Source organism: Salvia splendens, chromosome 11 (genome assembly GCF_004379255.2).
Source record: "Salvia splendens isolate huo1 chromosome 11, SspV2, whole genome shotgun sequence".
NCBI lineage: Eukaryota > Viridiplantae > Streptophyta > Magnoliopsida > Lamiales > Lamiaceae > Salvia > Salvia splendens.
The window spans coordinates 22,923,160-22,938,466 of NC_056042.1; the positions used below are offsets into that span (position 1 = coordinate 22,923,160).

The 15,307-nt window shown below is 41.2% G+C and overlaps 1 protein-coding gene and 2 pseudogenes across 1 annotated transcript; all 3 read right to left on the reverse strand.

Annotated features, from left to right (window-relative positions):
- Positions 1-1,281: 1,281 nt before the first annotated feature.
- On the reverse strand, positions 1,282-2,846 carry LOC121755136 (annotated as a pseudogene).
- Positions 2,847-8,441: 5,595 nt separating this feature from the next.
- Positions 8,442-10,094, reverse strand: LOC121755134 (cytochrome P450 71A6-like). The gene is made up of 2 exons (XM_042150418.1): positions 9,201-10,094; positions 8,442-9,053 (listed from the first exon to the last, which is right to left on the reverse strand). Exons 1-2 carry the CDS (start codon positions 10,092-10,094, stop codon positions 8,442-8,444), a joined length of 1,506 nt encoding a protein of 501 aa, XP_042006352.1.
- A 2,094-nt stretch (positions 10,095-12,188) lies between these two features.
- LOC121754609 lies at positions 12,189-15,106 on the reverse strand (annotated as a pseudogene).
- Between the last annotated feature and the right edge of the window lie 201 nt (positions 15,107-15,307).

Below are 15,307 nucleotides of genomic sequence, written 5' to 3' on the forward strand. Positions count from 1 at the left end.
GATAAATTGTTCAAGGCGTACTTGGAAATCTCCGAAGATGCGGTGGTTGGCACGAACCAATCCGGCGATCACTTTTGGTGGCGCGTCTCTCGTCGGTACAATGAAAACCGGCCGCCGGGAACGATCGAGCGCAACGAGAGTATGGTGCGCAACTCCATTGGTCGAGCCAACGAAGAAGTGGCTAGCCAACTCGCCGGAGCTAACTTGGGTAGCCCCGACGCCGGACCAAGTGGTTCCCGACGCCGACCGCAAGGAAGGAAGAAGGTGGCGCCGACCGCCGTCGCGCCGCGACTCCATCTGCCCCCGCTCCCTATGCGCCACCTCTACCCCCGAACAACTCGCTGTGGATGCTCTTAGGCCAACTCAATATGGCCGATAGGTCAACTGTGACCCCCACACAACTTCAAATGCACGAGACGATGATATTGGGTCTCCAAAAATAATTGGGGTTAGTGCCGCCAGATGAGTAGTCTTCCTCGGGTAATATTAGCCAATAATTATGTAATTTTTAATTTTTAGGAGTTTAATTATGTAATTTTTAATTTTTAGGATTTTAATTATGTCTTTTTTATTTTATTTGTAATTTGTAATATTTATTGTGGTTTTTTAATAAATTTTAATATTATGGAAATGTTTTTGTTTAATTGAATTTTGCTCGTCCTTGCGGAAGAGCACCGCTGTGGGTGTTGTGCTCTTGCCAGAGAGCAGGCATGAATAGTGGCGTCGGGCCCACAACCGTGCTCGCTGGCAAGAGCACGGTTGTGGATGCTCTAAGACTCAAGCCGTTACAATCTGTGCTGAAGATTTTGACATCAGGAAGTATGATTAAAAGTAGGGGATGTCACAAGGAACCGCTCAAAAGAAACACTCCCAACTCACTAAGAATATGTTTAAGAACTCAGATGAAAGAAATTCTCCTTCTGTTCACGTTAATAGACTCATTTCTATATATATTTGGCAAAAAGCTATACACTCTCTTAGACTTTATCCTCTCAGTTACTTTATTATTTCTTCATCTCTCTTACTTTATCTCTTCTTTTACTTTATTATCTCCACTTCACATATATCTATTTTTTATTTTTCGTGTAAAAAATAAATGCCTCTAATAACATGGAACGAGAGGAGAGTAAGAAGAATCATTTTCTCAAGCAAGATAATAGTTCAAATATCATTGATATTTTTTTCAAGTTCAACTCTTCTCAACATCAAGCATGGAACATGTCAGTTCACAGTTGAACCGATTGATCCAATACGATTTTTAAAATATCCACGTTTCGTTATCTAAAAAACATGTGAAGTAGCCACAACAAACAAATGACACTTTTTATGGATTATGACTCCACTAGATTCACTCACATCTAACTCTTTCATTTTCGCTCCATTAGGCAATCCAAAATCGAACTTGTGTACCAACTTGGCTAATGTGAGCTCATCCACCGTCATCGCGAAGGTAATACCAGGGCAACCCCTCCTGCCTGCCCCAAACGGAGTCAACTCAAAATGCAGACCTCTAACATCCATGCTCATTTCAAGGAATCTCTCTGGACGAAACTCATCAGGATTTTTCCACAATAACGGGTCCCTAGAAATCGCCCAAACATTAATCATCACACGCGTACCAGAAGCGACATCATAGCCCAATACTATTGTGTCTTGATTTAATTCACGAGGGAGCAACAATGTCCCCGGCGAATGCAACCTTAAACTCTCCTTGATCACTGCTTTCAGATAAGGAATTTTCTCCAAGTCTTGCTCATCAATTTCACCCTTATTTCCAGCTACTTCTCTCACTTCATTTTGCAAAGTTATCATTGTTTATGGATTTCGTATCAGCTCCGTCATCGCCCACTCAAGAGTTGTATATGAAGTATCTGTTCCTGCAACAAACATATCCCACAAAAGTAATACTATTCAATCAAAATGGGGCAGACATAAAAAGAAGATACCGGGGTTTAAGAAAAGAAAAGCATTCATACCAAGACGATAGCTTTGATAGTGTCATCTTCAATAGGGCTGCGACTTGCATTCTCTCTTTGAAAATCAAGCAATATGTCCACAAAATCCATCTCACCACCATCTCCCTCTCTCCTCTCCCTAACTCTATGTTCTTGAATCACAACCTCCAAAAACCTATCCATCTTCTTAGCAGCTCTGTCTACTCTCTTATCCAAACCATCAAACCTTCGCATCCAACTCAGCCAAGGAATGTATTCCCACGAAGGTAAAATCCCCACCAGCTCCCCAAACTCACCAAAAATCTCCTTGAAATCACTCCCCAAACTATACTTCTTCCCAAGCGCCACTCTACAAATCACGTCGATCGTCAAAGACTGAATGACGTCGCTCAAGTTCACGGGATTTGAAGAAGCACCCAACCTTCTGATCTTATCAACCATGAGGGAAGTCTCTTCCTCCCTCACACCGCGATAGGACTGAACCCTTTTATTGCTCAGAAGATGAAGCACGCATATGCTGCGGATCTGCCGCCAGTGTTCTCCATACGGTGAGAACGCCATATCCTGGTTGTTGTAAAACAGCCTGCTCGCGATGCTGAGTTGGGGCCTGCTTGAGAAGATCAGGTCTTGGTTTTTCATGATCTCACGTGCCGCCTCAGCCGAGGAGGCGATGAGAAGCATGAGGAGGCCGTAGCGGCGGGAGAGTGACTGGAGGGATCTGTAGGGGGCTGAGCTCAGCTGGTGGAGGTTTCCGATGACTGGTAGCTTTGATGGAGAAGGTGGCAGCCTTCCCTAGGGCTTCGGAGAGTTGCTGCGGCGCCATTTGTGAAGGAAGAAGAAGAAGATGGATAAGGAGAGTAGCACAGCCAAGAAATGTGAGAGAGAAACCATTTTGGTTTGGAGAAACTAATAAAGGAGAAAGGGTTTCGTAGATGCCTTTAAATAATAATATGATGAGAAAGTCAACTGAGAATAATTATTTCTTTAGGGATATCTTCTTATTTTTAGACATAAGATTGGCCTTGTAATTAATAGAGATTTCAGAAAAAAGGTACTAAATTTATTGATTTTTTTTAATATAGGATTAAGTTTGTTAGTGCTTCTAGAATATGGGATCAAGATAAGGGATTTTTAAAGTTTTTCTCTTTTTTTTTTCTTTAAGTATTATTTATCCTACAATATTTATGAATTGATCATATTATCCCTAATATTTTTACCGTAATTCTAATAATTTTCACCCTATCTTTTTCATTTTTACCCCAATTCTAAGGGCATCCACAATGGGACGCCCGATCCGTGCCATCGTCCGCGGGCGCCACCGTCCGCCCCATTGTGGGTGCCCGCCATCGTCCGCGCCCTACGCCCATGCCCGATGCATCGTCCGATGTTGAAGCGCGGACGATGGCCCATCGTCAGCGCCATTGTGGGCTCGGCGGACGATGAGCGCGGACGATAGGCCATTGTCCGCGCCATCGGGCGCCCCATTGCGGGATCAGCAGACGATGGTAGCGGACGATGCCACACGTTTTTTATTTTTTTTTCTATTTAAACCCTGTTTCTCATTCACTTGTTCATACGAACATCTCGTCTCTCTCGTTTCGCTCCTCTCTCACATTTCTACCTATCTCACATACCAAAATGAACCACGACGATAATACCAGGGCAGCCCCTTAGATGCAGCGGTTGAAGAGGCCATTGCGGAATGCTTACTCGAACTGCAGCACGAGGAGGCGGCGGCGGTGGCGGAACAGATCCGCAGGCCTATTCCACGTCGGACGTCTGTCCGACGCGACCACGCGGCAACTCACCAACGTCTGGTTGAAGACTATTTTGCCAATCAACCACGGTGGGGACCGACTGTTTTCCGCCGGCGGTTTAGAATGCCGCGTTACCTATTTCTCAGCATTGTCCGGACGTTGTCGTCACGTGATGAATACTTCACGTATCGGAAAGACGGCATCGGCAGACCCGGCCTTACACCGTTGCAAAAGTGCACGGTTGCACTCCGTCAGTTGGCATACGGTACCACGACGGACATTTTCGACGAGTACCTCCACGTCGGGGAGACAACAGGCCAGGAGTGCTTGAAGAGATTTTGTAGGAGAGTTGTGGAGGCCTAGGCGACACATATTTGGGCAAGCCGACTGCCGCTGATTGCCTGGGCCTGATAAAGATGCACGAGATGGCGCACGACTTTCCTGGGATGCTAGGGAGCATCGATTGTATGTACTGGGAGTGGAAGAATTGTCCGACGGCGTAGAGAGGCCAATTCACTAGTGGATACAAAGGCAGCCATTCGACCTTGATCCTCGAAGCCGTCGATGACCATCGGCTCTGGATCTGGCATGCGTACTTCGACGTAGCCGGGTCGAACAACGACATCAACGTCCTCAACTCCTCCACCCTCTTCGCCGAGCAATGCAACGGCAACGGCCTGGCCATCGAGTTCATTGCTAACAGGCGCCAATACCACATGGGGTACTACTTGGCCGATGGCATATACCCACGGTGGCCTGTTTTTATGAAGACGGTCAGCTGCCCAATGGGTGAGAAGAGGGTTTTATTTGCGCAAAAGCAGGAGTCGGCGCGGAAGGATGTCGAGCTGGCATTTGGTGTGCTCCGATCACGGTGGGCCGTTGTGAGAGGGCCGGCTCGTCTTTGGTTCAAGGAAATCATCGCCGACGTCATGTATGCGTGCATTATAATGCACAACATGATAGTCGAGCATGAAAGTGGGAGCATCACTGAGTGGAACGATGATGACGGTGCATCTAGCTCGTCCAGCACGGCGACCGAGCCCCCCGCTAGAGGATTGCCGTCGGGCTTCGACGAGGTTCTAGCTAGACAGGCCCCAATGCGCAATCAACAAGACCATGCGCAACTCATGAACGGCATCATTGAAGAAGTGTGGGCCCGTAACCGCCGTCGTTGAGTTTGCGTATTTTTTTTAATTCGTATTGTAATGTATTAATTTTTATATATGAAATGAAGTTTTTTCCCAATTTTTTATTATTTAAATATTCAAATAAAATAAAATGCATAGGGCGCGCCTTAGGGCGCCCCATTGCAGGTGAGAGTAGGAGGATAAAACTGCTGCCGTGGAGCGCCATAGGGCGCGCCATTGTGGATGCCCTAATAATTTTCACCCTATCCATTCCACCCTCATCCCCTTCGCCGCTCCACCCTCCTCGTATCTGAAAGCTCCCATTTCGTAATCTTGTTGTCTCATCCTTGCTTTCCAAAGGGGTGTGGAATTTTGGCAAATGACCGTGAGAAATTTAAGATCTGTTGTAGGTGAATATTCAGATTTGTCTGGAAGCTCTCTTTCTCTCCCTCACGACTTCTTGTTATAGTAGAGCACTGCATTTACCTACTTTTGGTTAGGGGTGGGTCGGTACGGTATACCGCACCGACCGTGCCATACCACATACCGTACCGGAAAGTACGGTATGACAAAATTCAATACCGATACCGTACTGAATTTTCGGTATACCGGAATTCCGGTATACCGGAAATTCGGTATGATATTTTTTGATACCGTTACCATACCGTTATTACGGTGTACCGTACCGTGTTTAGGTATACCGTAAAAACGGTACGGTACACCGTTATTACGGTATGATAACGGTAACGGTATACCGAAAAATAATTGGTTTCTTGATTTGTTCATTTACTAATTGGTTTCTCGATTGTTCATTATTTTTTGCTATCAGTAATTCGTCCATTACTCTATTCAATTTTATATTTTGGTTAGCATGTTATCTAGTATCATATTATATTTGTTGTTGCCGATGATGTTGATCTTTAAGTATCTTTTAATATATATTTATGAATTATTTTGATTACATATATTCAGAATTTTATCCCATAATAGTGGTTAATGATAAAATGAAGGTACTTATTGATTATTTTTTGCTATTTAGACCAATAGTAGTAATAATTGGTCTTATAAATAAAATCTCCAAATAGATTTACAAGTGTAATGAAATAAAGATTCAATTTTTCCCCCTAGGCTTTAATTTCAATCTATCATTATAAACATGCATACAAATTCTCAAAAATATTAACAAGGCACGGTCTTCCTTTGATTTGAATAAATTTTTAAAATACTAGCAAATAATATTTTTTTTAATGTGAAAATACTAAAATTCAACATATATCGAAATTTGGCTCATTTGTTGGTTATGATGAGTATATTTTAAAGTTAAGGGTTTATGATTTAGGTTTCAAGGTTTGGGTTTTTAGTGTATAGGGTCGCTATATTGCAATGAAATGAATCTCGACTAGAAAGTGTCTCACCAGTGCAATATTAAATTATTGCAACGTAAACTTGCTCCTACAGTTATAACTCAACAGTTAATTCATATTTTCACAGATTTAAAATGCTTTTTAATTTTAAGTCTGATATTTAAATGTCAAGACAGTTTATTAAAATGTCAACACAAATATGTGTTGAAATTTTAATGTGATCGTATTGACATTTTTAAGAAAAAGTAGCATTTAAACACACTCTTGTGTCTATGTGGGGTTAATGTGATTGAAAAAGTATAATCCAAAGTAAGAGGATGTCGAATATTCTTTTGTTTATCATTTCACAACTTTTATTTCGCAAAATGAAATAAATATGAAGAAATTAAAATGATCCGTGCATCGCACGGGCGTGACACTAGTTAGTAATTTAAATTGGACATTTATTTCTCTTTAAGATTAAGAATGACTGATCAGTATCCTATTTATTCATCCTTCAATTTAAGTAGTATATAAAATAAGATAACATACAATGAATTAAACACTAATTAAACGATTTGATTCTTTTTCAGCTGCACATTTTTTTAATTGACATTTTATGAAGTGGGACGAAGAATAAAACAAAATTTTTAATTACTTTGTATATTTGGAATATGACATTACACAAAGAATCATATACTAAATGGTGTGAGTTAATACAAATTCTTTCAAATGTGCTCTGTTGAAACATATTCCCGATATCGTATTTCCAATCTTCTTTCGGTGTTATGTGCTATTGTGTTTATTATATTTAATAGGATGAGTTGATAAAAAAATAATTCAGGTTAATTTTGAATTTGTTTGAATAAATTATCATTTGAATGTTTAATTTTATTGTATTAATTGATGTATTAAATTTTTTTAATATAATATATATATAAATGTAATATATATATATATATATATATAATAATCTATCGGTCTACCGGTATACCGTGGATTCGGTATATACCGAAGTTTCGGTATACCGTGGTATACCGGTATACCGTGGATTCGGTATACCGCGGTATAGAAAAATTGATACCGTTACCGTACCGAAACACTGCGGTACAGTATCATACCGTACCGGAAACTGCGGTATACCGAAAAATCGGTATTTTCGGTATTTTTCCGGTACGGTAAGTCCGGTATTACGGTATTTCGGTATAATTTCCCACCCCTACTTTTGGTTTTACTCCTAGCTCCACGATGCCCTTTTTTTTCGCTGACCACTTATGCTGAATAAAATCACTTAAGAGTTATGGCATGTATAATTAGCAAGATCAATGGTCAAACATTGTTATGGCATGCATGTATAATTCGCTAACTCATTTTTGCCCCAATTTATAGGATTTATTGGGGTAAAAATATTAGGGATATTTTTAGTCAATTCTTAACTAGTTTAAGGAGAAAAAAAGAACAAAGATAAAATTTTAAAAATCATTTATTTTGAAAAATCTGCATATCCCCATTCCCAATTTCAAAAGGTTGCGAATTTAATCCATTTTTATGAAATCTCTTGTAATTAATGGTTTTATAAAAAAATGTTAGTGAAATTGAGTTAGTGGAATGTGAGGCACATTATCAAAAGTAGTAAAATTGAAGTGGGACAACTAATAAGTGATGGACCAAAATAGAAAATTGGAATACATAATGGGGACGTAAGAAGTACTATATAATAAGTGGAGCTCACATTCCACTATTTTTTTCAACCTACTTTTGTTCAAAAAGTCAAAAATTTCTTAAACTCGCATCATTGAATAATTTTAATTAATTAACTACAACATAATAGTGAACTAGAAAACTAGTACCCACAAAATGCGGTTTGTACATTTTTAGTACCAAACACTTCCAAAATCAAATTTTCAATAAAAAAGTTTCATAAATTCCAAATATATTCCCTATTCTTACTATTCTACCCCTTAGTCCTTGAGGGGTATATTTGTTCATTTGGTTTGATTTGAGGACCAAACTTGTGATTTTTGAATGTTTATGTACTTCTTTTATAATTTGTTAAGGACCAAAAATCTTAGTATTATTATTAAATTTTTGTATATTATCTCAAAACAAATTATTTAAATCATTATAGTGTTAACTAAAAATAAATTATTTAAATCTTTGTATTATTATTTAAATTATTGCATTACAATCGAAAAATTAATATGCATTTGTAGTATTATTTAGAAAAATATTGAATGGTTATTTTTAAGCATTCATTACCTAACAAACATGTGGAGTAGCTATAACAATTAAAGGAGACTTTTTATGGACTGTGATTCCACTAGATTCACTCACATCTAACTCCTTCATTTTCTCTTCATTATGTAATCTAAAATCGAACTTATGTACCAACTTGGCTAATGCAAGCTCATCCACCGCCACCGAGAATGTAATACCAGGGCAGCCCCTCCTGCCTGCTCCAAACGGTGTCAACTCAAAATGTAGACCTCTAAAGTCTATGCTCATTTCAAGGAATCTCTCTGGACGAAATTCCTCAGGATTTTTCCACAATGACAGGTCTCTAGAAATCGCCCAAACATTAATCATCACACGCGTACCAGATGCAACGTCATAACCCAATACTCTTGTGTCTTGAGTTAATTCACGAGGGACCAACAATGGGCCGGGCGAATGCAACCTTAGACTCTCCTTCATCACTGCTTTCAGATAAGGCATTTTCTCCAAGTCTCGCTCATGAATTTCATCCTTATTTCTAGCTACTTCTCTCACTTCATTTTGCAAAGTTTTCATGGTTTCTGGATTTCGTATCAGCTCCGTCATCGCCCACTCAAGAGCTGTAGAGATAGTATCAGTTCCTGCATTAAACATATCCTGCAAAAGATCGGTGAAATTCCTTATCATAATTTTTTGCATTTGCCATTGTACAACAGATCAAAATATTTCTATATGAAAACACATGAGTATTTCTATGGGAAAACAAAAAAAAACACGCATATTGCAAAAGAAAAGTATACATACCAAGACGATAGCTTTGATAGTGTCATCTTCAATAGGTGAGCGACTCCCATTCTCTCTCTGCAAATCTAGCAATATATCTACAAAATCCAATTCACAACCATCACTTTCTCTCCTCTCCTTTACCCTGTGCTCTTGAATCACAACCTCCAAAAACTCATCCATCCCCTTAGCAGCTCTCTCTACTCTCTTATCCAAACCATCAAACCTTCTCATCCATCTCAGGCAAGGAATGTACTCCCACAAAGGTACAACCCCCAGCAGCACCACAAAGTCAACAAACATCTTCTTGAAATCACTCTCTAAACCATACTTCTTCCCCAGCGCCACCCTACAAATCACGTCGTTCGTCATACACTGAATGATGTCGCTCAAGTTCACCGGCTTTGAAGAAGCACCCAACTTTCTGATCTTGTCGACCATGAGAGACGTCTCTTCCTCCCTTACCCCGCAATAGGACTGAACCCTTTTGTTGCTCAGCAGATGAAGCACGCATATGCTGCGGTTCTGCCGCCAGTACTCTCCATACGGCGCAAACGCCACGTCCCGGTTGTTGTAGAACAGCCGGCCGGGGATGCTGAGTTGGGGCCTGTTTGAGAAGATCAGGTCCTGGTTTTTCATAATCTCACGTGCCGCCTCGGCCGAGGAGGCGATGAGAACGGGAACCTTGCCGAAGTGGAGAAGCATGAGGGGGCCGTAGTGGCGGGAAAGTGACTGGAGGGATCTGTGGGGGAGTGGGCCCAGCTGGTGGAGGTTTCCGAGGAGCGGGAGCTTTGGGGGAGAAGGTGGAAGCCTTCCCCGGGGATTCGGGGAGTTGCTGCGGCGCCATTTTTGGAGGAAGAAGAGGAAGATGGATGTAGAGAGTAGCAAAGCCAAGAAATGTGAGAGAGCAACCATTTTTGGTTTGGAGAAACTGATGTGTAAGGAGAAAGGGTTTCCTAGATGCCTTTAAATAATAATTTGATGAGAAAGTCAACTGGGAATAGTAATTTCTTTTGAGAGTCCATTGAATATATCTTGTTATTTTTATAAATAGGATTGGCGTTGTAATTAATGATAGATTTTGAAAAGAGGGATTAAATTCGTTGATTTTTTAAAATTTAGGATTAAATTTCTAACCTTCTAGAATATAGGATAAAGATCATATGCGAATTTTTTGAGTTTTTCTCTCTTTTTTTAATTATTTCTCCTATAGTAGTTATGAATTGATCAAACAATCCATAACATTGTCACCCTAAATTTAATACACCCTCCATCCTAACTAAGTGGAGTCAAAACTTTTGAACACAAAAATTAAGAAGTTGTGTAAAAAAAGTAGGAGAAAAGAATAAAATATGAAAAATAAAGAAAGAGTATAGTAAATGATGGAATAAAGTAATAGTAATTGGATATTTTGTTTTTTATCAAAAAGAAAATGACTCAACTTAGTTGTGACATATCAAAAAGAATACGACTCAACTTAGTTGGGACGGGCCGGAGGGAGTATTTTTCACCCTATCTTTTTCATTTCATCCCTAATTATGATATATTGCATATCTGAAATCACCGTCTCCACTCCCCTTCGCTGCTCCACCCTCCTCGTATCTGAAAGCTCTCATTTCGTAATCTTGTTGTCTTCATCCTTGCATTCCAAAGGGTCATGGAACTGTGGCAGGAACAGGCTAATAATCAAACTTATAGAGAAAGTTGAAATTGGGTATGTTGCAGGTGAGTATTCAGATTTTTCTTGATGCCCTCTCTCTCTCTCCCTCATGACTTTTTGGTATAGTATCCCCTCCGTTTCATAATAGATAGCATATTTAGAACATGATACAGGATTTTAGGAGGTGTTTAGAGTGTTAGGTAGAAAGAGAAAATAGTACTCCTTCATTCCATAGTGGTGGAGGCATTTATTTTTGGCATAATGAGTGTAAAGTGAGAAGAAGTGTGTTAACTTTTACTAAAAAAGGAAATGATTCCCCTATTATGGAACGTACAAAAATGACAAAATGACTCCACTACTATGGAATTGGGGGAATAGTATATTTATATTAATTTCACGTTGAACTTTTTTTAAAAAAAAAAGAAATGTTACATCTTCTATGGGACAAATTCATCTATTATGGGACGAAGAGAATAATATACTACTACTATTTACCTAGTTTTGGTTTCACACCTCCTATCTCCAAGATGCCTGTTTTTCAATCTACCGGAATTCGCTAACCACGTTATACTTAATTAAAACCAATTATAGTTATGGCATGTATAATTAGCAAGAATGGTCCAACGTAGTTATGAGGTGTATAATTCGCTAACTCAATTTTGCCCCAATTTACAGAATTTTTAGGGTGAAAATATTTGCGGTAGTTTGGTTAGATCTTAACTATTGTAGGAGAAATTATAAGAAAAAAAAGAAAAAAAAAAGATTTAAAAATCCTTTATTTTGAAAAATTAGCATAACACAACGCCATATTTCAAAAAATTAGCTAATTTCATAAAGTCAGATAGGTTGCAAATTTAATTCATTTTTCTAAAATCTCTCATAATTAATATAAGGATGGGCTTAAAATAATGATTTTATGAAAAAGTCAACTGAGATTAATTTGATTAGAAGGTCAACTTTATCTTGTTATTTTCGGAAGTGGGAATATTCTTTTATTCCCTCTATTCCAAGAAAGATTACTCTTATTTAAGTGGCATAAGAATTTATGAAAATTTAAATTCCGTGAAATTAAATTCTTCAGTTCCTGAGTCATTTGATTTATCCTTACTAATTACACATGGAACAAACCTCCAAGCATAGGGAACCAATGTTTACATATGTAATATTACTGCATTGCATTATAAAACAAAAGTGCATGGATATTAAGGAATAATTGCATATGCAATATACAATAGCAGTTATTCTGGTACAAGCTGGTGAATAATTTATTAGGCAGACTGGGCAACACATCAGTTCATGATTGAGCCGATTGATACTGTCCGATTTTTAAAATACTGACATTGCGTTACCTATAAAGCATGTGAAGTAGCTACAACAAGCAAATGATATTTTTTATGGATTGAGAGTCCACTAGATTCACTCACATCTAACTCCTTCACTTTCGCTCCATTAGGCAATTTGAAATCGAACTTGTGTATCAACTTGGCTAATGCGATCTCATCCTCCGCCTCTGAGAACGTATAACTAGGGCAACCCCTCCTGCCTGCCCCAAACGGAGTCAACTCAAAATTCAGGCTTCTAATGTCTATGCTCATTTCAAGGAATCTCTCTGTACGATATTCCTCAGGATTTTTCCACAATGACGGGTCCCTAGCAATTGCCAAAACATTAATCATCACACGCGTACCAGATGCAACGTCATAACCCAATACTCTTGTGTCTTGATTTAATTCACGAGGGATCAACAATGGCAACGACGAATGCAACCTTAGACTCTCCTTCAGTACTGCTTTCAGATAAGGCATTTTCTCTAAGTCTTGCTCATCGATTTCATCCTTACTTCCTGCTACTTCTCTCATTTCATTTTGCAAATTTTTCATAGTTTTTGGATTTCGTATCAGCTCCTTCTCTCATTTCATTTTGCAAATTTTTCATAGTTTTTGGATTTTGTATCAGCTCCGTCATCGCCCACACAAGAACTGTATATGTAGTATCAGTTCCATCACCTATCATATCCTGCAAAAGAAATATCCAATCAAAATGGGGCAGGCATAAAAAGAAGATACCGGGGTTTAAGAAGAAAAGCATTCATACCAAAACGATAGCTTTGATAGTGTCATCTTCAATAGGGGCGCGGCTTGCATTCTCTCTCTGAAAATCAAGCAATATGTCCACAAAATCCAGCTCACCACCAACTCCCTCTCTCCTCTCTCTAACCCTATGTTCTTGAATCACACTCTCCAAAAACCTATCCATCTTCTTAACACCTCTCTCTACTCTCTTATCCAAACGATCAAACCTTCTCATCCATCTCAGGCAAGGAATGTACTCCCACAAAGGAAAAATCCCCAGCAGCACCCCAAACTCAGTAAACGTCTCCTTGAAATCACTCTCGGCACCATACTTGTTTCCCAGAACCGCCCTTGAAATCACGTCGTTCGTCATAGCGTAAATGACGTCGCTCAAGTTCACGGGCTTTGAAGAAGCACCCAACATTCTGATCTTGTCGACCATGAGGGAAGTCTCTTCCTCCCTCACGCCGCGATAAGATTGAACCCTTTTGTTGCTCAGCAGATGAAGCACGCATATGCTACGGCCCTGCCGCCAGTACTCTCCATACGGCGCAAACGCCACATCCCGGTTGTTGTACACCAGCCGGCTCGCGACGCTGAGCTGGGGCCTGTTTGAGAAGAGCAGGTCCTGGTTTTTCATGATCTCACGAGCCGCCTCGGCCGAGGAGGCAATAAGAGTGGGAACATTGCCGAAGTGGAGAAGCATGAGGGGGCCGTGGCGGCGGGAGAGTGACTGGAGAGATCTGTGGGGGGCTTAGCCCAGCTGGTGGAGGTTTCCGATTAGCGGGAGCTTTGGTGGAGACGGGGGGCAACCTTCTGCCGGGACTTCAGAGAATGACTGTGTTACGGATCCCCCGTCGGCGAGACTAAAGGAGCGCGAGGCGATACACGAGGCAGAACTTGACGTCGACACAAACGTGACGACGAAGCATCCACAAGCGGCACAGACACGTCGAGACCGATCGGAACGGAGGATGATACGGAGGCTGGCGCGGTATGGCGACTTCGTCGCGCGTTAGTTGCGTAGGATAGAAATCTTCTTTCTTTATTTGAGTCTTTTATTTTTGGTAAGTAGTTAAAGAATATATTAGTTTAATTATTTTATTGCGTTGAGTGCTAGTTAAGCTCCTTTCCGATTTTCTTTGTTAATTCTTTCCCGGATCGAAGTCGAATCAACCCTAGGGTCCTTAGTTATAAATAGGGGTGTATTTTATTCTTTACCTCAAGAAATAAAATACTTCTTTTTTTACGCAATTTATCTTTTTCCTCTCGTACACAAAAGCATGAACCCTAGAATTCGACGCCGGATTGATCGACGGGCAAAGCTCCCGCGACGTTCGACGCGATTTCCTATCGTTGAGGAACTTTATCCTTAACAAGTGGTGCTTTCATCCTGAACTCATGAAAGCATGTCTGAACGCATGGAACCGATGACTATCCGCGGTCTAGAGCCGCTGCCTACGTCCACGAACCCTTTGGACGCAGGGTCTCTCACGATGGAGCATGTGCTCGCATCGATCGGGTGCCTGGAAGAGCAATTCAAGGAACTCAAGGACAAGGATCGCGACCCCGTCGCTGCAGGGGTGCATCCGCGGCCGGACGCAGAGCCACCATCTGGTAGGGTTGGCAACTCCTGGTTCACACGCCGGCGACGGGGATGGCCCAGGCGGGACCTTCTCGACAATTGCTGGGCGAGCCACCGGCGACTCGGTTCCTAGGGGGCCGACGAACCCTACCCCGAGCTGGGGGCAGGCGCCGTCTTGCGCAGGGGGTAACCTAGGGTTTCATGTAAGCCCTAACCCTAGCCTTGGTCAATCAGCGCCATCCGGGGGGGGCACGCAGGGTGACATCCAAACCCGCCTCTGACCCCGGGCTGGAACGCTGGGTCAGGACCGACTGCCACGTCTTAGGACCCGCCGAGATCGAGAACCGATGGCCCTTTCAACCGTCAACCGACGAGTTGGGATAACCCGGCAACGAGACAGAACTTGGGTCAACAACCCGAGTATACGAGGTAATTCAAAATGCACCAACCGCGCTTTGATGGGACGGATGCGGCGAACTGGATTTCAAGAGTCCAGTATTACTTCGAACACTTACTAATGTCGGAAGATCAGCGGTTGCATTACGTGGTGATGCTATTTGACCCACCTGCCTCCGAATGGGTATTCCACTATCGCGCAAATTATCCCCATGCGCGTTGGCCAGAATTTTTGGATGACGTTCGTCTCTGCTTTGACCCATAGTACCTTTCAGAATTTCATAGGCTTGATTGCCAAGCTGCGTCAAACGGGTTCCTTGGTGGAATACCACACGGCTTTTGAGACTATGCTCAACAGGGTACGAGGGGTTCCGGAGTATATCTTACTGCCAATCTACGTCGAGGGTCTCCAACA

Excerpts from the sequence above, each read along its gene's own strand:
- LOC121755134 (XM_042150418.1), bottom strand. The coding sequence starts at position 10,094 with ATGGTTGCTCTCTCACATTTCTTGGCTTTGCTACTCTCTACATCCATC. Across the intron at positions 9,054-9,200 it reads CTATCAAAGCTATCGTCTTG|GATATGTTTAATGCAGGAAC; the intron begins GTATGTATACTT and ends GATCTTTTGCAG.